A 25,247-nucleotide genomic window follows, 5' to 3' on the forward strand; every position below is an offset into this window, starting at 1 on the left:
TACCCAGGTCTTGATGTTCTCCACCTTGCATCTACGTCGTATGTACTCTAGCTATGTCCCGTAGTGTCTTACCATCAATTTTTCTAAGTGTTTTCATCTCTGCTGTTTCTAACATCCTCTTTGTCCTCTCTGTGTCAGGTCTTGTTTCTGCCGCGTATGTCATTATTGGTCTGATGACTGTTTTGTAAATTCTGCCTTTCGTTCCTTTCCCGATATTTTTATTTCTCTATATTGTTTCATTTAGGCAGTCTGCGGCTCTGTTTGCTCTATTCACTTGATATTGCACTTCAGATTCTAGCTTTCCGTAGCTAGATAATGTGATGCCTAGATATTTAAACTCCATCAGTTGTTCTATTATCTGACCTTCCAGCTCCAATTTACATCTTACTAAATTTGCTGTTGTAACCATGCATTTTGTCTTTTTTGGGGAAATTTAAGAGAGAGAGAGAGAGAGAGAGAGAGAGAGAGAGGGGACTCAGGGAATCTCCCTGTCTTATCCCATTGCCAGCTTCAATAGGGTCGGTTAGTTCTTCTACTTTTACTTTTATTGTGTTGTTTTGGTCAATATTTTCGATCGTTTTGATTATTCCTAGAGATATTTTTCCTGCGTAAAGTAAGTGGATAACGTCTTTTAATTTGACCCGGTCAAATGCCTTCTTAAGGTCCACGAAACATAGATATGCCGGTTTGTTGTATTCTAATGATTTCTCTTACACTTGCCTCATTATAAATATAGCGTCGGTGCATGATCTTCCCGACCTAAAACCTTGTTCTTCTGCTAGTGTTATAATTTCATTAAGTTTATTTGTTATCACTTTGGTTGTTAATTTTAGTGTCTTGTTTAATAAATTATTTCCTCTGTAATTTTCCGGGTCCGATTTGTCTCCCTTTTTGAAGAGAGGTATTAGGATGCTTGATCTCCATTCTTGAGGAATTTGTTTTTGTTCTATTATTTTTTGGATTAGTTTTAATAGTTGTTTGGTCAGATCTGGTCCTCCGTACTTTAGGAGTTCGTTCGGTATTCTGCCCTCCCCTTGTAATTTTCTATTTTTTAATTTCGTTAATGCTTCTTTTACCTCTCCCTCCTCAATATACTACCCTCCTAAATTGACCCTATTATCAATTCCTGTGTGAATTAGAAGCTGGGAGGATGATGTAGAAGTGGATGTAAGATAGGCGCGAAAGATAGACGACGGTTGATAATAGACAGGAACAAGTGACGAAGCAGACTAGAGAAACTCAGGGCTCACCTATATGGTATAAAAACTGTATATATAGCGAAGTGGTCGATCCATAGGCGGAGGCTTATATCGTTTGGTGGGCTGGCTTACAGCGTGTTCAGCTGAATGTTATACCGTTCTCGTCCAGAACATTTACGATCCAAGAAATAAAACCTGCTTTACTGACAATTACCGAGTTAATTGAGACCTTGGACACGGAATAAATGGAAGATAGTTGCATACTATTAACCGTTAGAAAAGGTTGTCCTTTTTTAGTATTATATTGGAGACTGTTGAACTTAAAGAATTTTGTTTGGTGACCCCGTGTTTTATTTGTTACCGTCCTCTCCTGCTGAATCTTGGTTCCCGATCACCATGATCAGTAATTTGGTAATTTTTGTTTATACTCGGTCACCAGTACCTCGTTTGTTCAAACAGGGTCTACGAAGACCATTCTGAATAGAGGGTGAGCTTGACAATTGAATAGGAGATCCTATAACTTGCTCATCACTATTTCATCAACACCCCTTGGTGTTGGATAATTTAACAGAAATATAACAAATATATTTATAAGACTTACGAACTTTCCAGTTACTGGCAAATCTCGGTGATTAAATAAAGAGTGACGAAAGCATTTACTGTTCTCGAAAGAGAGCTCTATTGAATTTATAATACTACCATTTGGAATTTATTTGGAGTAATCAATAACAGTGATTTTTCTTGCAGGTATTAGCAGAACGCGAAAAACGCTTAGGCACTGATAGTGTTAGTAGTTCCACAGACGATTTAAACGATAGTTCAAAAGAAGATCCAGCTCACCATCTTCTGGAAGAAATACGCCAAGCCGTAAACGAAGCAAACTCAAAAGGTTAGTACATACGCATCTAGCTCAATAAAACCAAAAACAATTTTAATTCAATTGTTTGTTATAGTAAAGAAAGTTCTTCCAGTAACTCTGTCCCCGCCAGGTAGCACACCGTGGCAACCGCAAAACAATACATCACCAACACCTCCCTCACCATCGAGTCTCTCTTCTGGTTCGGTATCTCCATCAAGATACGATTCTTCGTGGGTGAATACCGATCTAAGCCTTTCTTCGTGTAGTATAGCTAGTGATAAGAGGGCGACACACTATTGGCAATCGACGCCGATTCCAGATTGGTCCAAAGATCAGGTAAGTCCATAAAAATAAAATTGTAAAATAATTGTTAAGTGCTATATGACAAATTTGGGTTGATCTGCGAAGTATAATGGTCTTAGCAATGAGAAATATTTATATTTTTCTTCATTATTGGAAGTTTAGCTTTCTTATCGCAGCTGCGCACTGAGCCGTGCATCGCGCAGCTATGAAAAAATAAAATCTACTAAAACGACAAAATGTAACGATCGCGCGACAATACACTACATGTAGTAGTAAACATAGTGAGTCATATACGGCACAATACTTAGTTTTATACCTAACCGTTAGAGATCCAATCTTACATATTTTAAAGTATCTATGCATGACATGTCCATATAGATAGATAGATAGATAGTTTATTTGACTGTAAGTTACAACAAGGTTTACAGCAAGTCAAAACTAAAATTATAAATATAAATTTTAAATAATTACAAAGTATAATATAAATCACTATAAAGTCATTACAAAAAAATGAAAACAATACACTAAAAATATTTAAAACATTAAAATACATATAAAACTTACAATATGGACATCATAATATAATTAAAATAATATTAAATTTGGTTATGTTGCAGCTTGGGCATTCACAGATAAACTCTGGTAATATTCACCTAATGTATAAGGACACATGGTCACTAGGTACTCTTTGACTTGTAAAAGCTGTAGTTGAATTAATGTTTTTAAATTTTTGAGGAAGTTGATTATACAGTAGTAAACCAGAGACAGTAGATGACTTCCTACTTATTTCTAGATGTCGATAGGGTACTACAAACTGTTTCTTATTTCTTGTGTTGTGTGAGTGAATATCACTGTTACATAAAAAAGTTCTTTTATTTTTATGAATTAGTATTAATAATTCCAAAATGTAAATTCCATACACTGTTAATATATTTAAATCTCTAAATAGGTTTTTACAAGACCAACCATACGGAACACCTGCAATACATCTGACAATACGCTTTTGGGCCTTAAAAACGTCCTTTATACTAGAAGAGCCACCCCAGACAGTTATACCGTAACTCATTGTCGATTGTACCTCAGCAAAATAAAAAAGACGAAGGTGTTGCAGACTAAGTATTCTACCCAAATTTCTCAATTGATAACATTTAGAATTGAGTTTTTTTCATACATTCCAACAATGAGTCTTAAAAGATAAATGAGAGTCGAAAGTCACTCCTAAAAACTTCACATCACTACAACTCAAAATACCCTCACCATTGATGGAAATACTTAAATCAGGTTTAGTAGAATTTGAACGAGATGTAAATGATAAAAATTTGGTTTTGTGAACATTAAACAGGAGTGACTGATTACTGGACCAATCAGAGAAGGTCTTCAGTGAGTTTTTTATTTTATCTTGTAAAAAATTTATGTCTTTATCGCGATATAGCATTGTTGAGTCAACAGCATAAACTGATACAAATGCATCAGACATTACATTTGGTAGTTCATTAATATACAAAATGAATAATATCGGGCCCAATATGGAGCCTTGTGGTACCCCATTCTTATTAACAATCGGATCAGACATTGAAATCTTGAAGTTATTTTTCACTCTAACTATTTGGTGCCGGTCTTTCAGATAGGAACCAAACCAACTATGGGCAACTCCCCTAACACCATATCTGTACAATCTATCGAGGAGTACATCGTGTTGCACACAATCAAAAGCACGACTGAGGTCACAAAAAATGGCAGTTGGATTTTCACTGTTTTCAATAGAGATTCAATAGAGATATAGAGCACATATTTCGTATAACTGGTAATAATGCGCCATCTCAATGCAACAAAGTGAACTTTTATGAAAATTTGCAAATAGCGCCGCGGTCTGACAGCTGTTCATAAGAACTGTGTAATTTGATATTCAATTATCGAAGTTTCTACTGAATATTTTTGTACAAAAAAAATAACGACATCAAGGATAGACCTTCAACAAATAATTTCTGTAAGTATTTCACGTATTTCTTTATATTTTGGTATTTTTTTTATCAAAAATATGCTCGTGCCTAAAACTAGGTATTTTTTTTTTAGATAATGGATCCAAAAAAGTTTTATGGTGAAACTCTTGTGGTAGTGGACATACCAGATGGTAGTGAAGACGAAGGGCTATCAGATGATGATATTTCCCCTATTATATTAGCCCCAGACTCAGACTATGAAGATGATATAATAGATAATAATGAATCAGATATTATTATCCCAGAAACGGATTTAGAATGCAGTTCGGATAGCGAAGATGATATTTCTTTCATCTAATAAAGAATAGAAATAAAAATCATCCAACTTGGAAAGAAATAAATGTAGCAACATCAGATGATGATATAAGATTTCTCGGTTCTATCGAGATATTATATACCTAACTCATAAACCTAATATAGTTTATCAAACTATATTATATTCAGTGGAAAAAAGACCTCAAAAACCTTGAAAACTTTCTGAAAATGAACTAGAACAGTTCTTAGGAATCTGTGTTTATATGTCAATAGTACAATTACCAAACGCTAGAAGTTATTGGAACTCCAGCTTGAATCATCGATTGATCTCAGATGTTATGTCATGCAATAGATGGGAAGAAATAAAACGTTTTTTTACATTTTGCGAACAATAACGATGCTATTGCTGCCGGTAATTGTGGTCATGATAAACTTTTTAAAATCTGACCGCTACTAAATAAACTAAGGAATCAGTTACTCAAAGTTCCGAAAGAGGAATTTTTAGCCATAGATGAGCAGATAATTCCAACAAAGGCGCTTTCATCTATAAAACAATATAATCCGCAAAAACCTCACAAATGGGGATATAAGGCGTTTGTTCTTAGTGGTGTCAGCGGATTTTTCTACTATTATAAAATTTTTGTAGAAAGCCAAACTAATGTTGTACCCGATTGTTTTCCTGGTTTAGGGGTAAATGTGGTTCTTCGCCTAACACAAACAGTACCAAGACTTATAAATCACAAAATATTCTTTTATAAATGGTTCAACAGCGTCTCATTGCAAATTGATCTAACGAAATAGGTTATGTTACCACTAGGAACAGTTAGAATAAACAGAGTGCCAAACAGTAATATGCGAAAAGAGGCTGAATTAAAAAAAAGACCTAGGAGCTATGGTAGAGAAGTCGCCACAATTGATGCAAAAAGGTATCTTTTTCTGGGTGTCTCTGATGCTGGGAGTATACCAACAGTTGAAGTTAAACGGTTTTCGAAAAAGGATAAGACACAAATAATGGTTCCATGTCCAAAAGCTGTAACGATCTACAACAAGTATATAGGGGGAGTAGATCTCCTGGATTCAATGTTAGGATATTATAAAACAAGAAAAGAAGGGGTCCAGCAACCGATATTCCAATGCAAGATGTACGAACATATGGATATGGTCATCTTCCATTATGGTGTAGTGAAAGGCAAAGATGCAAATATTCCTGTGGTTCAAAAAGCTTCATAAAATGCGATAAGTGTAATGTGTCTCTTTGCTTAAACAAAGATAGAAATTGTTTTTACAACTTTCACACTGAATAATTATTATAATTAGAAAGTAATAAACGACATTTGTTTTATTTACTTGTTGAATCTTGTTTTAATGCAGAGAAAAAAATAAAAAAATACAAAAAACTAACCAAGTAGGTTTTTTTTATATTCTTACCGTAATCTTGAAGTCTAATTTGTAATCATAGATCCACATCCAAAAACAGCAATTAGCTAACAACACTGCTCAACAGAGTAGAAATATAATAACTAAATCTGTATCTTGGTGGCTCAAGGGCGCTGTTCAACTCAACTTTGTCGTGCAGTACAAAAAGAAAACCATGCAGTAATTTTGGATAGTTACATAGAATATCATTTGTTACATGAAATGTATTTATATATAACTATATATGTATATATATTTATATATAACTATATATGTATATATATTTATATATAACTATATATGTATATATATTTATATACACTCGCGATCATAAAATTCGGGTCACCTTGAAAATCACCGATATTTCATTTTTAACGAGCTTTATCGTAAATAATAAAAACACAAATACAAACTAATGCATGTTTCTGAGAATTGTTGCGGTTTCCTTTGTAACAAAGAATTCCAATAATGCCGATTTCGCGGTAAAGTGCACACTTCCCAAAATGAACGCTACCTGTAACTCCGCTTGTTTTAAATCTCTCGTTTGTACTTCGACTTTCTGTTCAAATGCAACGGACAAACGTTTATTATTGCCACCATTAGTGTTTATTTTTTGAAAATGCCTTTGACTGTTGTTGAAACGGCACAAATTGTTGCACTTGTGGAAGACGGTCACACTCAACGGCAAGTCGCAAGAACTGTTGGCGTAAGCCTTTCTACGGTTCAACGAGTGCTTCATCGCTTCCAGGAGGCAAGTTTGCTAACCAGGCGATCTGGCTCTGGACGAAGAAGAACGACCAAGGCACTAGATGACCGTTTCCTTGTGTTTCAGGCTTTACGAAACCGGACCTCAACTGCGGTTATGCATCAAAATCGTCTAGAGGAAGTACGAAATCGCAATTTTAGTGTTGCAACAGTTAGAAGAAGACTTCGTTCTTCTTGACTATCTTATCGGGTAATGGCTAGAGGACCGCCACTTCGCCGGGTGCCTCGAGTTGCACGACTAGCTTTTGCTCGACAATACGCGCATTGGGGAATTAACGATTGTAGCAAAGTGTTATTCTCAGATGAATCCCGTTTCTGCCTAACTGGATCCAATGGACGTGTAAGAGTTTGGAGGAGAACCGGTGAACGATTTTTACAAGCTTGCATTGCTCCAAGAATGTCATTTGGTGGAGGCTCGGTCATGGCTTGGGGAGGTATATCTTCCGACTTCCACACAGAATTACCCTTTATCGAGAATGGGTCCCTAACTGCACGAAGGTACATTACGGAGATTCCGGAAGAACATGTTATGCCCAACATGGCAGGGCTTGGAGAAAACGTCGTTTTTATGCAGGACAACGTACGACCGCACGTTGCCAGGATCAGTATATATACTTGGATGAAGTTGGAATTACGAGGGTACCCTGGCCAGCTAGGTCTCCGGACCTGAATCCCATCGAACATCTCTGGGACGATTTGAAAAAACGTATTCAAACCCATACACCTCCTCCTAACAACGCACATGAGCTTAAGGATCTGTTAGTGAGAGAGTGGAATAACATACCACAACATGTAATCCGGATAAAAATTGAGAGTATGCCCCGTCGTCTGCAAGAGGTTATTAGAGCAAGGGGAGGCAATACACGATATTGGTCATTGAAATTTTACTGATTTTTTACCACGTTCTGTATTTTCCATTTTTTTTTTTTTTTCGTATGTCTGTTTTATCAACAATTTGATTTGTTTTCTGTTTTTTTTTTCAATAAAAACAATAAAAAACCATTTTTTTTCTTTCAAAACAAAGATTGATGACAAATAAAAAATACATTAGCCAAAAAAAGGTTATTACTGCACCAGAGTCAAAAATATTTAAGAAACTTGAAATTTTCAAAATGACCCGGATTTTATGATCGCGAGTGTATATACTGTACCTCCCATATTTGATATATAAACACATGATAAATTTCTAAATTTTAGGTCTGCAACTGGTTGATAGCTGTGGGAATGGAGCAACACGTCTCCAAATTTGCTGAATTGCAAGTCAATGGTAGTGCGTTGTTGTTGCTAACGTCAGCAGACTTCAAAATTTTAGGAATCACTAGCGACGACAAAAGTAGATTGAAACGAAAAATAAAAGAGCTCAAGATACAGGCTGAGAAAGAGAGGAAACAGATGGAACGAGACAGGAAAGAAAAGGAAAAAATGCAAAAGAAAGCTGATAAAGCCAATAAGAAGAAATAATTTGATATTTTTCGATCTGTGAGATTGTAAGTGATTGATGTTTAAGTGTCAGTCATGCCATATATCTGTCGTGGTTTACAGGTTGACGAGAAATTACCTGTTTGATACTATTGTATCAAAGAGATTTTTTTTTTAATTTAGTATTACAGAATTCTTTTAAACAAATCTTCTCAATAGAGATGACAGATTTCTGTTATAACAGTTTTATAAACTTAGTAGTTCAAAAAACTAATAAGTAATGACTCTTCCAATGATTTTCTGTTATTTATATCACTTTTTTTCTATCTTATTTATTGATTTACTATTTATGAGGATTCCATACTTTATGTAGTAGGCTATTAAATAAGTTTGGTCTATATAATCTCAATACATTTGTACTGAACGTGAATACACTTTGTCAATGGGTTATCGATATATCCTTCAGCTATTGATGTCAATTTCCATTCCTCTGTCTTCCATTCCACACCATAAGGGTGGTATATTTTTACTATTATCGACAAGAATAGTTGCAGAAGATCGCCAAAAGTAATGCCCGATTTGGAAGTTTTAATTAACGCCAATAGATTTTCCCATATTACCCATGTTGTTTATTCTGATTTTTTGGATGGTCCTTTTTCCTATAAATTTTTGTATTGTGATTTTTTTCATAATTTCGGTTTTTGTATTTGGAATTTAACTTAAAACTAATAATCTGAAATCTGTAAATAAGTTATATTCATAACTATCAACACCTACAAAAATTCTTTTTAAATTTTCAATTTTAGTTAAAATGTGTAATATACCTTTGCGAGCAGCATTGTCCAGAGCTTCTTTGATACTTTCATTAATTTTCTTTAACAATAAGCATTTGATGATTGCTTTGATGAGTCCGTACACATCTGGACGTCGCGAGGAGTACTTTCTGCATGACCTTATACAGATGTTCATTTAGACTTAGACCCAATTGTTTTATGTTCTCTAGGAGGTTTTTGGGAATAAAACCCTTAGTAGATAGAATAATAGGTACTGTCTGGTTACTTTTCATTCTCCATTGTCTCCTAATTTGCATTTCTAGATTTCTGTACTTTTTACGATCATTTCGTTATATTTAACATACAAATTATTGGTTTTAGCTATCGCTACACCAATAAGTGTTGTTTGCCTAGTAAGTTTATTAACTCTTCTATTATGTTCCACTGGATGATCTGTGAGCACAGTGCAGTCCCAGTATAGCTGATAGTTGTCATTTTCAAGCATTCTGTCAGGGCGTATTGGTAATTCGGAAGATGGTCGGTTTGGAGAAGTCCCAGTTTGTCAGCTAGTTCTTTAGCAGTTGCTCACCTATGTCCATAAGTCCTCTTCCCCCTTGATATAGCGGTTATGTTCTCTCTACTGCACTGTGTGGATGGTGTTTTTGCGCCTTTGTGAGAAGTGTTCTTACTTTCCGCTGAAGACTCTATATATCCATTTTTGACCACTTACTATACCAAATGAGTAGCTCAGCGCGGAACAGGCGTACGTATTTAATGCCTTAAACAAATTTTTACTATTAAGATATAACCGATTTAGTTGTCTTACTCTTCGTACGAACTCGTACGTACATTTGTTTAAGGCCAATTTTCTGCGCTTGCTTTACTCCGAGATACTTGTACATATTATTTTCACCCATTGCCTCGATGTTTTGGCCATCTTGCATATCGAAAACTCTGGGCTGAACCTTTCCTCTATTATCATTCACATTATTATTAAGGTTAGCAGTTGTCCTTAACATGGAATATTGCACTCAAAATGAAAAGGTTTAAATTTATTTTAGAAGTGACACATTTAAACAACATTTTTAGATTTCTAGTTTGATTTTTGTTTCTTTACATAACACTTCCTGCCTCACTGCCACTTCCTGCTCACTAACACTGCCTCATCGGTTCTCCCGAAAAGTAAGTTATTTTTTTTTTAGTCTTTTCTGGAAGGTGTCTTTGTCTCTTCGAAGCAGAGACAAAGTCCGCGACCTCTGTTTGTTCCCTCCACAGTTTTATTTGTTGACTCAGAACCATCATCACTCGTCCATCTCTTTTTTCCTGCTCATTTTATTTCCACAAGTCGAGACGACATGCTGTCAAGAACGTCAGAACCCTTACCAAGGCTATAATCCTCCAGCGTGACCTCCCTGTGACATCGCTTAGGTTATACTTTTCCTCCTGTCCGATGCATTCCACGGACACGCTGCTGTTACAACTCGGGTTTGGGGAGTGCAATTGTCGTAGCACAAATCCCATCGTATGATGGAGTGTAGATATGCATGTGTAATTTGTATTTGGGTGTCGCTGTGTGTATACACATATGTTCGTTTGTGAATGTGTGTCATGTTCACTCAATAAATCAAGGTTTAATGACATGCTGCAGTCCCTATGTAATGTTCTCAATTGATCCACCGGTATTTATTTTATTATACATTTATTCACACCTGTCGTATATTCCAATATACCCAAAGGACGTTCTTTATTAGCCACTGAGACGCGCCATGTTGAGAATGAGAGCTTCCAGTTGTTCTGGCTGGTGTACTGGTGAACTCAGTGTACATGATTTCCTTCAACTTACTCCTGGTATACTCAATGGTTATAGAACAAATGAATGATATTTCAGATCTTATTTTAAAAGTTTTGAGGTAGATTTTAACAGACTGTTGAAACAAATTAAATTGTCAAAACCATTTTTGTATGACATCCTTATTTTAGTATCTAGTTATTGCGTAAATTGATCTATTATTCTTTTGATTTTTTTTATGATTAATAAACAAAATTTTTTAAATGAACGGTTCTAAATATGTATATGGCAACAATTCTCGTCACCTGGCTACGATTTTCGCGAAGTGGTCATTGTTGAGAGTGCCAGAGTATATAAGATTATATTGTTCCTTGATCTTGTCAAATATACCTAAGTCAAAACAAAAATGTATGGATTTGTTTTAGAAATTGTATTGTGTACTATACAATGTGCTCGTTCTAGCATAGTTAGTATATTATAAAGAAAATGTAAATATATTTGAAACAAAAGTGTGTATGTTTTAGAAGCATTTAAAAATTATGTACTTGTTTATATAAGTATGGATATTCCTGTTTACAATTTTTTAAGTTCCTTTTATTCGGAAAACATACATTGATCAATGTATCAGACTTTGTTAGCAGCGTGGAGTTGGTATTCAGCTATCGATAGCTAAATTGACTATTTAGCTTAACGTATCGGATATTTCTCAAGGTTTTTTTTATTATGGAACATAGTATACATTTATTTTAACGTCGAATGAGAATCAATTATAATTAGGGCAGCTTTTCTTCGAGAAATAAATAATAAGCTATGTTCCTCATTAGTGAGATTTTTCATTAAAGTCTTGGTATTACTTGTAGGTATAACTTTTGTATGATATTCCCATTTCCTTTAAGTCACGTTTAATGTCAAGTTTTATGTCAAACGTCATTTCGCGCCAAATATTACATTTGACGTCAAACATGACATTTGACATCGAACTGTCAGAGCGTGCGGGCCGTGACGGAGCACCACGAGGTAAAAACACAAAGTGTACTGAAATGGCTACCTTTCTAGTGCCATCTGTCTTAGATGGCAGAAAATAAAGACCTTCATGTTTCTATTATCGATTTTTAACAACTTAAATACCAATTCCATGCATGTGATTTTTTTATTTTAAGATAGCGTAAGGTTAATTTATTTATTGTTTTTTTAATATTTTATCAACATGCAATTTTAATATACTAACGTTGTGATAATCAATTTTATATTTTGAAATTTACATTAAGTATTATTATCTGTTCTTCTTTTACTTTTTGTATACGGTTCCGTAATAAGACATTTTTCATACTGTGTAATCCATTTAGATTGGAAACAACCTTGCAGAGTTTGATGTTGTCAACCGATTTCAACGATTTTTTTAGTCATTGATAAAATATGTACTTCGAGACAAAATTTAAAAAGGTTATTTCAATTTTCAGGCGATACCACCGTAGTTTTTCGTAAATTAAAATAGAGAAAATTTATTAGCTTTACTTTGGTTTAAATAAATTATTACAACACCAGATTTGGACTTTCTTCAAATAGCTATGACGTAAATTCTGTAAAAAAATATAAGTTTAGAACAACTTACAGAGTACATCTCCACCTGAACAAAAAATATTTTAACTCTCATATGAATAAATATATTTTTATGTAATTTTGGTCACATATATTTTGAGGCACTCTAAATCCAGTGCCGTAATAATGTTTTAGTAAAGAAAATGATGACTACAAAAAAGTATTGTACGCTCTCAAAGTTTTAATAACCCATTTAAATTTTGTTCGGAAGAACATCTTTTATTCTTTGATAATTAAAAAATGGTTTAAATACATTAATAACTTAAAATTGTACGCGTTTCCAATCCAAATGAGTCACACTATGTTCCCAAACGGTGTCATATTAGATAGTAGTTTATTTGCACGTTGTAGTTTTTTCAGATCACTTTTATTTTTATAGTGTTTCATATACATAGATACATATTTCAGTATTATGTAAGATTGTTAGAGATAATATTTGAAATAATCAATAAACGATCTCAATTCTTTCTTATTGTGGAACCGTTATTTTAAAAATATTTTGAATCGAAAGTATGTGATCATTTGTAAAATATAAAATGTGTTGATGTATTCGATCTTGTTGACTATTGTTTTCTTATATTTGGTTTATTATTCTGTTATGTTTCATTTCATTTTTCAAATTCACAATAAATTCTTAGCTTTCGACTTTTTACCAATGATGATGCATTTTTCTTGTCCTGATACCTTGCAAATATATAATCCCAAACCCCTGTAGTAAGTTCGAAAATTGCGTTTTCGTAGAATACAAGAGACCTCTGGTATTAATGTTTATACAAATATACTCAGTGACATTAGAAGTGTTACACCCAGAAGGAATAATTTCTGGAACTTAATTTTTTGGCAACATGGTAGATTTACATCAAGAATGAAACGATAACGTTGTCAAAAATTTTTATTAACAATAAATAAAAATAAACATTAATGTGTTTGGCGACCCCGTAGCTGAATACACTCCTGTATACGTCTAGGCATTGACAAAATGAGATGATTGATGTCTGCTTGTGTCACCTCGTTCCAAGCAACTTGAACTTCATGTATTAACTGTGCCAGAATCTGTGGAGGATGGTGCAAAGTGGACAGTCTTCTTCCCATCATATCCCATACATGTTCGATAGGATTTAAATCCGGAGCGCGGAGTGGCCACGGCAAAACATTGACGCCAGCTTCTTGGAGAAAGTCCATAGTCTGACGAGCAATATGGGGACGCGCGTTGTCTTGCTGAAAAAGGACGTCTCGGCGGCCGTCGAGATAAGGCAGTAAAGTGGTTTGAAGATGTCATCAACATAACGCGCAGCTGTCATATTGCCTCGAATAAACACAAGTGGTGATCGACTACCATAGGCAATAGCCCCACAAACCATTACTCCAACTGTCCTGTGTATATGCCTCTCTGTACAGCAAACCCGATATCTCGTCGCTCTCCACGGCGGCGTTTTACAATCCTACGACCATCAGGCGTTCCTATACAGAATCTTGATTCATCGCTGAATGCTACATTACGCCATTCTGCCACCCAATGCTGCAGTTCTCTGCACCAATTCAAACGTTAATGACAGTAATCCGCAGTCAAAGAAAGCACTAGTCGTGGGCGAAATAAAACTAGTCCAAAGGCTCGTTAAACGACGATATAGTGTACGCATACTAACAGGTCTACCTACTACAAACCATTGGTCAGCAATTTGACGCGTAGTAACAGAGTATTAAAAATATCATGGACTGATAGAATTGCAAATAAAGAAGTACTGGAGAGGGTTGGTAAAGAAACAGTACTAATCACCACTATACAAACCAGAAACCTGGAATACCTAGGCCACGTGATGAGGGGACCAAAATATGAAATTTTGAGACTCATAATACAGGGAAAGATTCAAGGAAGAAGATCTGTTGGCCGAAGGCAGAACTCATGGTTGAAGAATCTACGTGATTGGTATCAATTGGTATCCACAAAACAAAATACATGAAGAACTTCGTGTCCAACAACAACTTAAAAATTCAGAAAAACGTTTACAGGCGGTACAGACATACCGATTAATCTGAAGCTGAAAGTTTTCGGTGTTCTACAAGTAATAACCTACGTTATGTTGCGGAAAAACTGTCCCTAGCAAAAAATAATACCTCAAAACTAAGAAAAGCACAAAAGTGGATGGAACGTCCAGTAGGAGTAACAATAAAAGACATCAGAAACGAAGACCTACGAAACAGAACCAGAGTTACAGATGTTGTGGATTGACATGAAGATGGGCTGGCCACGTGACAAAGTTGAAGGATGGAAGGTGGACACAAAACCCAAGAACAGATAAACAAAACAGGGGAAGATCACAGAGTTGGTTTAAACCAACTGGTTTTTTTATTAATTTTTTTCTCTATGTTGTTGATATTATTCTAATAATAAAAACTACAGCTCAATAAACTACAAATAAAAATTTGATATTTAAATTAATATATTTTAAATTATTCTAATAATTATAACAACTGTAATTTTACACTAGTAATATTTATATTTTTTCTTCATTTTCTTATCTTAACAAAAATAAAATAATTCAAGATCGGTCCTGATGGAGTTCCCTTTTGGGCGTCTCTATTTATTTTATGATTCAACAAGGTGGTTCCCTTGTCGCATCGTTCCAATGAATATACGTTCGCTGTGAGCGGCGATCAGGCGACAGCGAATTTCCAAGTTGATCTTCTGTGAGTCCAGTGCAATAGTTTTGGCACTTATTACTTATTTTACAAATTAAATGCTTGTGTACTGATTATTTAATTGGAAAAAGAGAAGAGATGTCAGGTTTAAGTGGACAAGAGAAGATTTAGCATGGAAATGGAATTCCTTTGAAAGTATTAAAATTAGAGGCAGAAAAGGTGAAAGAGCAAAGTGTAAAAAATGTAGGATAACTTTAGAGAGTCAGGTATCAAGAATGAAGAATCACTTAACCAAATGTTCTTCTGGAAAGCATGATAATGATGATGACATTGAAGGTAAGAAAAAAATGCTTAAATTGCGCTGTATCTTCATACTCTCTTCTTATACAATTTAAATTAACATGGTAAATTATTAACAATAACAATTTTTTTGTACACGAATAATTGTATGATCTCGCTTTTATATTGGCCTATTTCTTCACTTGGTATACAAATTTTGAACAATGTCAGAGTTATTTTAAATTTGACGACAGTAAGACAGTTTAATATTCCTGTATTTTTAAAATTTTTCCAAAATCCAGATTTTGTATTTTAATACCATATAAATTTTAGTTGAATATTGATTTTTTCTATTATTCCTCCCCTTTTTGTGTATTTGCGAATATAATACAGAATTTTTTTAAAAGTATAAGGAAAACTAGGAGAAATTTCAGAAAATTTCACGCTTTATTTTTTGTTTCTTTTTAGCCCTATTAAGAACTTGTATGTTTCGTAAAAAAAAATATTTTTTGTCTTATCTATAAAAATGCACTTTTTAAAACTTTAAAAGCTTTCTCTCTTTTGTATTTGAAGCATTTACCATATACGTTATAAGGACATGGCAACACTGCCAACACTATTTCGTTCTGTGAAACTTAATTGATAGCTAATTTGAGGCTATCTTCACCGGGACCAAATGTGAAAAATATCAAAATCGAAAAAGACGCAAAACTAAAAGTTCTATGGAATCCTTTATTATCAAAACAAGCACAAACTAAAAGGAGGTTCTAGACAGACAAATATAGTCTGTTCGCTATTCCCAGTCCGAACTGTCTAGTGAATTCAGTATATTTCAAATATATTTTTTAAATATATACTACCCAAATTCTATGAGTTTATTATACACTTCCACTATTTCTAATAATTCTTCTTTTTTCAATGAAAGAGTATAATAAAAGTTTATTTAAGCTGTTAAAACTGTGAGATAGGAACTTTTGTGTTGTAGGTTTCCAGAGCACCTTATATATTTGTTACAAATTCTCCATTTAGACATGTTGATCATCCACAGTTTATTTGTCTCCTAGAAGAACTTCGACGTGTGCGTTACAGTTACCACAAAGTCTGCTGAAGTTTCTTTATGGAAAACTTTTGATATGGCAATGGCAGGCCATGCTCATACTTCAGATTATCGAGTCAATTACATGATAGCATCACCCAACAAGAAGCGAAAGCTTTGTCGGAAAGCTATGTTAGTAGGACAGAAATTATGTCACTCATCGCAGTGACAATGACAGTTTAACTACTTAGTACACTAAAAAAAGTACTGAGGAAGTCGTTCAAAACTGTAGTAAAATTATAGTTACACTGAGAAACGAAGTAATCATTAAAACTAATGTTTTCTTCTCAGTATTATTCTTTTTTTACTATTATATTATACTTAATTATATTATTATACTTTTTTAAGGTATTAAAATATCGTATATGTATATACAAAATATGTATTATTACATAACAGTATTATTATGTTTTTACTATTAAACAACACACACGGAACAACAGTTCTTAATACGTAAACAAACATGATTGTCACAGAAATTTGGATTGCGAAAAAGCCCTTCGTTTCGCTTCTTGTTGGGTGGTGTATTCTGTGATAGCATTAAGAAGTGTGGGAATTGAAACAGTACTTACAGCTACACTTGTTTGTAACTTGTATATGTAGATGTACTGTATGCTGGTGAATCTTATTTCAGATTATGTAGGTAATCTTGAGAAAAAAAGGAATCGATCGATAAAATTTTCAATTAGGAGAATCCTAATTGGAATCGAAGATCAAGTAATTGTGATACACCTGAACTATTGCAGTGTTGCCAGAATACAACTTTAGTCAGGTGCATTACAAAATTAAAGTAAATACATATTAAACAACAATATAAACCATTTTATTTTTCGTCAATCTATTTGAATGTGAGTAAAATAGTAATTAGTTTTCTAATAGTGAGTAAAAGAAGAGGAAGCTTGGGAAGGCATTGAAATAAAAAACGCAGCAACTTAAAATACCAATTTAATTAAATTAATATAGCATACAACACAGTTGTAGTAAATTAAAGTAATTGATAGTACAATAACTTCCAAATTAAAAATTAACGATATTTCATTCATTCGTATCGTTATGTCAATTTAATTCAACAAATTGTCATGTCAAATGTCAAATCTTCAAAAATCATTTGATAAAAAAATACAAAATTCTACAGTAGTATGACAGACAAGCAATGAGAATTTTGTGATACGGTATAGACAAGTCTTATCTCTCCTTTAGGATCTGTCAAAATTGTGGAAATGGGAATGAGATCTTTAATAATTGATGCATAAATTTGTCGGATATACAAAGTGTACCAATGAAGGGCGATCGTGCGCCAAGACTGTAATCAAAAAAAAGTTGGGACACTCTGTATGTGTGTAGCAATATTGAAAAATCCAAAGGACGAGAATTATGATTCACTTCCCAGATAAAAATGATTCTACGTGGATATTTGCGCCCTTATAAAATTAGAGCGGCAAGTATAAAAGATAAAGTTGAAATTTTACAATAGGCACCATTATTAACCGGGAAATGTAATAGATCGAGTGATAGTATTGCCACTCGTGACTGCTAAAATGTGGAATGAATATAATGTACTACTAACTGGACATATAGTGGATACATTGAGACTGCACTAACATGAATAAATCTTGATAGGCTGAAAGAGTGATGAACTCGGTGTCGTCATAAAATCTTTCCTGCCCGTCAATTTTTTTAGACATACATTTGCTTACAATAAAAAACCTAGCTAAAATTATTTTATACAAACAATTGTCTTAACTGTTAATGAATATATCTTGCGAATAAGTGTCCTATATATTTTATAAAAAAAGCTACAATAACTGTCACTGACAAGAGTATTTTAAATATATTTCAATTAAAAGTGAATGAATCTTATAAACTAAGATTTGTTGCACATAGTTTATAATCATATATATTAAATGAAAAATGAATTTATAAGACGAAAGACAACAAAAGAGAAATTAATGAGCCTCGGCAGTGGGGCGTGTGAGACAACCACCTTCCTATTTCCCTTCCTTCTCCTTATTCTCTTCTGACTTCTCTTTAGCCTTATCCTTTTCTTTTTCGTCAGCCTAAAATAAAAAAAAAACAAATAAAAATTACTATAACAAGGTTAAACTAAAGTCATATTGAAAGTTAATATAATCAGGTATCAATAAATTGGACAGTGATAACGAGTTTTAGATGTTTTGACAAATTATGTGTATGTGTTCTTGTTGCTTAGATGTAGTAATAATAAACTGTAAATATAAAACTCGAGAACAATAAGTGAAGCCGGTTTTTAAAGATTAGTGCGTATGTTGCCCACTAGGCGAAACAAATATGGGGGCAAAAAACGTAAACAATGTTTGTTTCACTTGCCACAACTAAGGCAACCATAAAAGGATGAAGATATCTTCAAAAATGTGTCGGTGGAAAGCTTTCAAAACAAAGAGTCAAGAGAAAATAAAGCGTTTGCTTATTGGGAAAAGTTTACATCCTAGATATTCCAAAAACATAAAAACACTGCGTGTAAACTACACAGCCAACAAAAAGGCGTGGACGACTTCTGCTATTGTTGAAGAAGAATTGAGAAAGAGAAAGAGCTCTTAAAAAAAAGAAAAATTTTATTTACACTACAGAAAAACTTTATTTTTCGGAAAGGGTTGTGCAGAAGAAAATAACTGACTTTTTTCAGCATTAGAGAACTTTTTCATAAAAAATGTAAGTTTCATATAGATCATGTTTAATTTCTTAATTTTTTTTATCCTAAATGTAGCTGTAATAATAAATAATGTAATAAAATTGTGCCTCGTTAAAATTTTCATTTTTTTCTACCTCTTTTATAATGTCACTCTGATATAGCGTCATTTTTTAACTGGACTCTTCAATGACGCTATAACCAAGTTCCACTGTATACATTGATTAAATCTTTGGGTTTGTGGTTTCGAATAATCGTATAAAAATGGTTCGATCATGCAGTGCATTGGGTTGCACTAAAAGAAATTCCAAGACAGAACATGTATTTAGGTATTATCTTGTCCATGATCATGTTAAAGAGATTCGGAATGGTTTCTATTCCTACCGACACGTTTATTTCTTCAGTCAGTCCATATTCAGAGTTTATTCTTTTTTTATTGCGACTTAAGTTCCCTGATTATTGCTAGGTGTTTTACTGATACCTTTCTGCTTCATGATTTGGATTACATCTTTCAGTTGGACTCTGCCAAACGCTTTTGTGAGATCAACAAAGCATAGGAAAAGGGATTTTTAGTACTCTATCTTTTGCTTGGTGTGTCCTAAATATACCAGGGTCCCATGTTGATTGCCCAATACATAGTTCACAGGTTTTGGTTCCTTATCGTAGAGTTTGCAGTTAAGGTCCCTATTTTATTCAGAAATTCTCTTGTGCGTGCTCGTTCAACATTTCTATTACTGTTACTGTTAGTTTATTCCTGAATACATGGATTGGTTCATCTATTCTTTTTGTACACCAATGAAGATTTTTCCATGTATTTGTTTTGGGAATGTCTTCTAATATCACTCATGACTTTCTTGAAACCAGTCCTCTACAGTCCTTCGGATCAGAACGTTTGATCCTCTTTTCCGTTGCCTTCGATGCCCTGGTACCTAGACAAGCTCAACATTGTTCCAGTCTCCCAGTTCAATCAGTTCTCCGATGCAGTTCTACACCAGTATGGACGTCACTTTCTGACATACCAGTGCCTTCAGTGTGGCTTGACTGTCTGTGGATATATGAATCTACACTTTTTTAAGTGATCTTCATTGTTTCTCTTCGCGCATTACAGTATCATATAAATCTCTGCTTGGAAAACGGTGCAATACCTCCCTAAGGCAAAGTTTTCGCTAAGGCTTAGATTTTTGGAGTATATTGCTACACCCACTTGATCTCCAGTTTTGGATCCATCTGTATATCAGATCTTACACCTGTTGGTTGTGATATTTCTTGTTTCTCCATACATCACTGTCTGGAATAGACACCCTATATGAATTGTTAAAATTTTATCTGTCATGGGATCCGATTCCACATTAAAGATGTCCGTCGTCACGGTTCTTGAGATAATGTCCTGTCCATTGTGAAGTTTCAGTGATTGTTTTATTCTGTAAGCACCCAGTCTTGCCTCTACTTGGTATATCAAAAGCAATGGAGTCAGGCCTGTTATCCTCAACTAGCTGTTTAAAGTGTCATAAGCAACCACATTGCTTTATAGGTAATATAGGCTTCATAAGGGGTTTGATCGCCATGTATACCAAGTGGACCAAGTCGGGTCTTAATCCCCATTATGATAGATTAGAGAGCATAATGTCAAAATTCCTCCTCTCTTTAATTTTAAACAATAACAATTGTATTTATTATTGGTTCTTGTTTCAATTTACCATTGGTTGATAGACTTCATGTCAAAAGTTGTTACGTACTTGATTTCTTTCAACCAAAGAATATATTGTTTAATTTGTCTTCATCTAAAGTTGGTAGTATCGATTGTTGGTGGGGATGTACCTATATCCTTTTTGATGGTTCAAGTTATCCGAATCCATAAGAAGTGAATGCCCACCAGATGAATGGATGAAACTACCAAGAACTTTATTTTAACCAGACTAGAATACACCGAAAATTTACATCAAAAACTTTTAGACAATTTTAGTCTTTCTTCACTCTTACAGTTTTTTAATTGTTAACTTTATCTGTCTTTATAAGTTCTTATAATGTTTGTTTTTATTATATACCTCAAATAAGGACTACTAGAATTAGTTTTATTTGTATTGCATATTGGGAGGGCACAAAATATTATAAAAGATAATTTTGTTTTTATAGATCTTCTGGTAATTACCAAATGACTTTTATAACTATTAAAAATATGATCATTTAATGAAAAATCAAATAAAAAAGTATTACCTTTTCCTTCTCGATATCTTTCTCCTCTGGTTCCTTTTCTTTGTCACTCTCCTTTTCGTCTTTGCTTTCCTCTTTGTTATCTTTTGATTCTTCGGCTTTGGGCTTGGGTAAATGAGAATTCAAGTCCAATGTTGTGCAAATGTCGTCCCAGTCAGAAAAGCATCGCTCCTTCATACGGTTAACCAAACCCACCAAGTTGGGGCAGGATTCTGTCATGAAATCTCTCAATGGATAGCTTACCTCTTTGTCGATGAAGTAGATTTGAGCCAGGTGTGCGAAAACGACGACGTCCAACTAAAAATACAATTGTTTAATGTATTAAAGTTTACATCCAAGTAATAAGATCAAATCTATTGGTCAAATAATAACAATCGACACATTTTAAGTTAATTACTAAGTATATAAACAAAAAATCAGTACTATCAATAACAGCATAGTTATTGTTTTACAGAATTGTCCTTAAAGGGAACTCCAAGTATTTTGGACGCATTTAAAAGACGTTTTTAAGATATTCACAAGGTCTTATGATTATAGCATCTAAAATATACAGAACTTAAGTCCTTGTATATATTCCGAACATAGTACTTGTATCTACTATATCATTGCCAACATAAGAACACCCAGATTTATCTTGCTGAAAGGAAGCTATACAATGAAGATATTCACTTATATCAACGATAATAAAATATTTGAAAATGGCTTTATCTTCCAGAAAGAAATATCTGTCCTATATTTGGGGTTCAACACATAGTGACAATAAACACGCTATGTAGCGCCATCTATATTGAATAACAAAAATAGACATCATTATCGTTTTTTCTATCAAGCGAAGAACTTTTCCACCTTCCGGTATTGTTCCAAAACTACTTTGTAGGAAGAGAAGGTTTATCTTTAACAACCACTAAAGTTTAAAAATGCTGTAAAGCCTTACTTGATGTTAAAAGCAGCTCAGAGGTTAAAAAAATAAATAAATAAAATGGTCAAAGTCACTAAAGCTGTAAAGAAAGAAATACTGACATTAATTACAGACAAGAAGTTCTGGATGACTAATAAGATTCTGCAAGCAATGGAAGAAAGATGAAAAAGTACCAGATACCAGACTCATGGAGGAACAGCATAATGTTTAAGAAAGGAGATAAAGAAGACCCCAACAATTATAGAGATATAAATCTACCGAACACCGCACTTAAGATTGCCACAAAAGTCCTAACCAACAAAATCAATAAACTAACAACTTTATCAGATGAACAACAAGAATTTAGATCCGGAAGATCCTGCGTAGACGCCGTATTTGTACTAAGACAAATCACAGAAAAGGCTATCGAGTACAATAAACCAGCATATCTATGTTTTATAGACCTGACAAAGGTTTTCGAACGCATCCAAGTCGAAGACGTCTTACACCTACTGTATAAAAGAAACATATAGAAGAAACATCAATATTATACAAACCATCGAAAACATTCTACTTCCATAATTGAATACAGGCAAAGATAAATGGAAAACTAACACAGTGTATACCTAAGCGGAGTCAGACAAGGTGACTCGTTAAGCCCACTTCTCTTTAATATAATAATGGACGAAATAATACAAGCAGTACGTAAAGGTCATGGCTACAGAATGGGGAACAAAGAAATCCAAATATTATGTTATGCAGATCACGCCGCATTAATCGCCGAGACAGAAGACAAGCTCTAAAGATTAACACACATCTTCAATACAACAGCCAAGAAATACAACCTGATAATATCAGCAGAAAAAACCAAATGTATGACATCTAAATACCCACTACGATGTAAAATCGAAATTGATGGGAAAATAATAAAGCAGGAAGCAATGTTTAGATATCTAAGAAAAGATATAACTAATTACGGAGATGTTGAAGAAGAAGTACGACAACAAAGTTTAAAAGCAAGTAAAGCTGCGGGATCTCTTAATGATACAATCTGGAAGAACAAACACCTAAGACAAGACACAAAAATAAGAATCTATAAAGCAGCAATTAGACCTAGACAGGACTACTAGAAACAACAGAGATGAAAATACTACGACGAATATCAGGGAAATTATGTTGGATAGGGAGAGAAGTGAAAGGGATAGGGAGAGAAGCGAAAACATAAGAAGAGCATGCAATATAGAAGAGATAAATGGATGGGTGACAAAACGGAAACAGGAGTGGAACGAACACATTAGTAGAATGGCAGAGGATAGGATAGTACGAATAGCACGAAATAAGTCACCAAATGGACGAAGAAGTATTGGCAGACCAAGAAAAAGATGGTGCGATAATTTAAACAATTTATGAGGTTAATATTGAAGAAGAAAACATACAAGAAGGAAGAAGAAGAAGATCTAAGAGCAAAACAACAAATAACGAACTCCCTAGCAGACCGGCACACCTTGTTAGAAGACATTGTGACAGCAACTCTTCCTTAAAGATGGAAAAGCTTGTGGACCATATTAAGTTCAGTCAGAGATCATCAAACTCTTCGATGAGAACTTCAGGAAAGAATTAACTATTATTTTCAATGAGATAGAACAGTGGAACAATAACCAAAGAACGGTTGAGATCAGAATTTATAGTACTGCCAAAAAAGCAAGGGGCCGAAAAGAGCAGTGATTACAGAACAGTAAGTCTCATGAGTCACTTGTTAAAACTGTTTTTAAAAATCATACATCTGAGATTATTCAAAACCTGTAAAGAACAAGTATCACCAACAAAATTTGATTTTATGGAAGGTCTGTAAACAAGAGATGCCCTATTCAGCATACAACGAACATTATTAAAATGCATTGATAAAGAACTTAAGAATCTGGATTGCAAATCCACCCCGGGTCTATTGAGAGCAGTAACAAATAAAATTATCATAGCAAGAATGATTGCCAACATTCGATAATGGATCGAAGAAGAGGAAAGTTTAAGTTTCAGAATATGAGTATTTTAAATATAAAAAAAATTCCGGTTAATATCAGTAAGTGAAGGGTTTTGATGGTAATAGTTCGCTTAAAATATTGAACAAAATGTGAATTCACTACGAATTTTGACCATGATGAACGGCATGTGGAATGCAATTTTAGATTCCCTTGCCGAGTAATTTATCAAGCTGTTTGCTTTGCAAGTTTTAGAAAGCACAGTGGTAAAAATTTGAATTCGGTTTCGCCCGGTAGAAATCGTTTGATTTCTCTTTTTGTTTTTAGATGGCGTAGTTACGTCCGTATATAGTTATTTTGATAACTATTGTCTAGGACGGGAAAGATTTTTGTTTTGGTTCAGAGCAGTGGCTATACCGTCCTGAGGAGACCTAAAGAGGTCGAAATACGTATAAGCGGCTTGTCGCTGCCCTGTATCGAAACAAAAATCTAATACCGTCATTATGTTTTATTACTTTACTCCGTTTGGAGTGCCAGAAACTTAATTCACTACGAATTTTGACCATGATGAACGGCATCTGGAATGCAATTTTAGATTCCCTTGCCGAGTAATTTATCAAGCTATTTGCTTTCCAAGTTTTAGAAAGCACAGTGGTAAAAATTTGAATTCGGTTTCGCCAGGTAGAAATCGTTTGATTTCTCTTTTTGTTTTTAAAATGTGAATTGTTATTATCGGGCAGATAAGATCATCTAAATAAACAAAAACACCTGCAGCCGCAAAGAAAAAATCATAAGATGGAATTAATGTATCTGATGCCAAAAAAGCATAGCTATAGTTTTTACTTCAAATGAAATCAAACAAACTGTCGTGTTAAATTAAAAGGAATGTTTGAACATTGCGCAAATTTTGTACATCAGTTTCCCTGTCCCCAATGAACAAACTCGAATGAAAAGAAAAACGATAAATTTACGCTACCTGAAGTTTTTACAATCATTAGTATAATATGTATGCAATCTAGTTGCAGATATTTACATCCCAGTTAAGTTACAAACGATTTCTATATTCAATATTCAACAGGCAAATAAAATTTCCTGGCTGCCAAAC

The 25,247-nt window shown here is 34.0% G+C and overlaps 2 protein-coding genes across 8 annotated transcripts in view; one reads left to right on the forward strand and one right to left on the reverse strand.

Annotated features, from left to right (window-relative positions):
* The window catches only part of Spn (protein phosphatase 1 regulatory subunit spinophilin), a 96,550-nt gene extending 83,514 nt beyond the window's left edge, over positions 1-13,036 (forward strand). For 5 of the 6 annotated variants that reach the window (XM_072528988.1, XM_072528992.1, XM_072528991.1 and 2 more), the window contains 3 exons: positions 1,947-2,088; positions 2,153-2,394; positions 7,995-13,036. In XM_072528988.1, the coding sequence (XP_072385089.1) occupies positions 1,947-2,088; positions 2,153-2,394; positions 7,995-8,258 (648 nt within the window). In that variant the 3' untranslated portion in view covers positions 8,259-13,036. The remainder of the gene's footprint in view (positions 1-1,946; positions 2,089-2,152; positions 2,395-7,994) is intronic. The other variant, XM_072528990.1, reaches the window with a different exon arrangement.
* Positions 13,037-17,321: 4,285 nt separating this feature from the next.
* The window catches only part of fax (failed axon connections), a 111,553-nt gene continuing 103,627 nt past the window's right edge, over positions 17,322-25,247 (reverse strand). For both annotated transcript variants that reach the window (XM_072528995.1, XM_072528994.1), the window contains exons 4-5: positions 21,272-21,565; positions 17,322-18,449 (exon numbers count right to left, since the gene is read on the reverse strand). In XM_072528995.1, the coding sequence (XP_072385096.1) occupies positions 18,381-18,449; positions 21,272-21,565 (363 nt within the window). In that variant the 3' untranslated portion in view covers positions 17,322-18,380. The remainder of the gene's footprint in view (positions 18,450-21,271; positions 21,566-25,247) is intronic.

The sequence above is a fragment of the Diabrotica undecimpunctata genome, chromosome 4 (assembly GCF_040954645.1).
Source record: "Diabrotica undecimpunctata isolate CICGRU chromosome 4, icDiaUnde3, whole genome shotgun sequence".
NCBI classification, from domain to species: domain Eukaryota; kingdom Metazoa; phylum Arthropoda; class Insecta; order Coleoptera; family Chrysomelidae; genus Diabrotica; species Diabrotica undecimpunctata.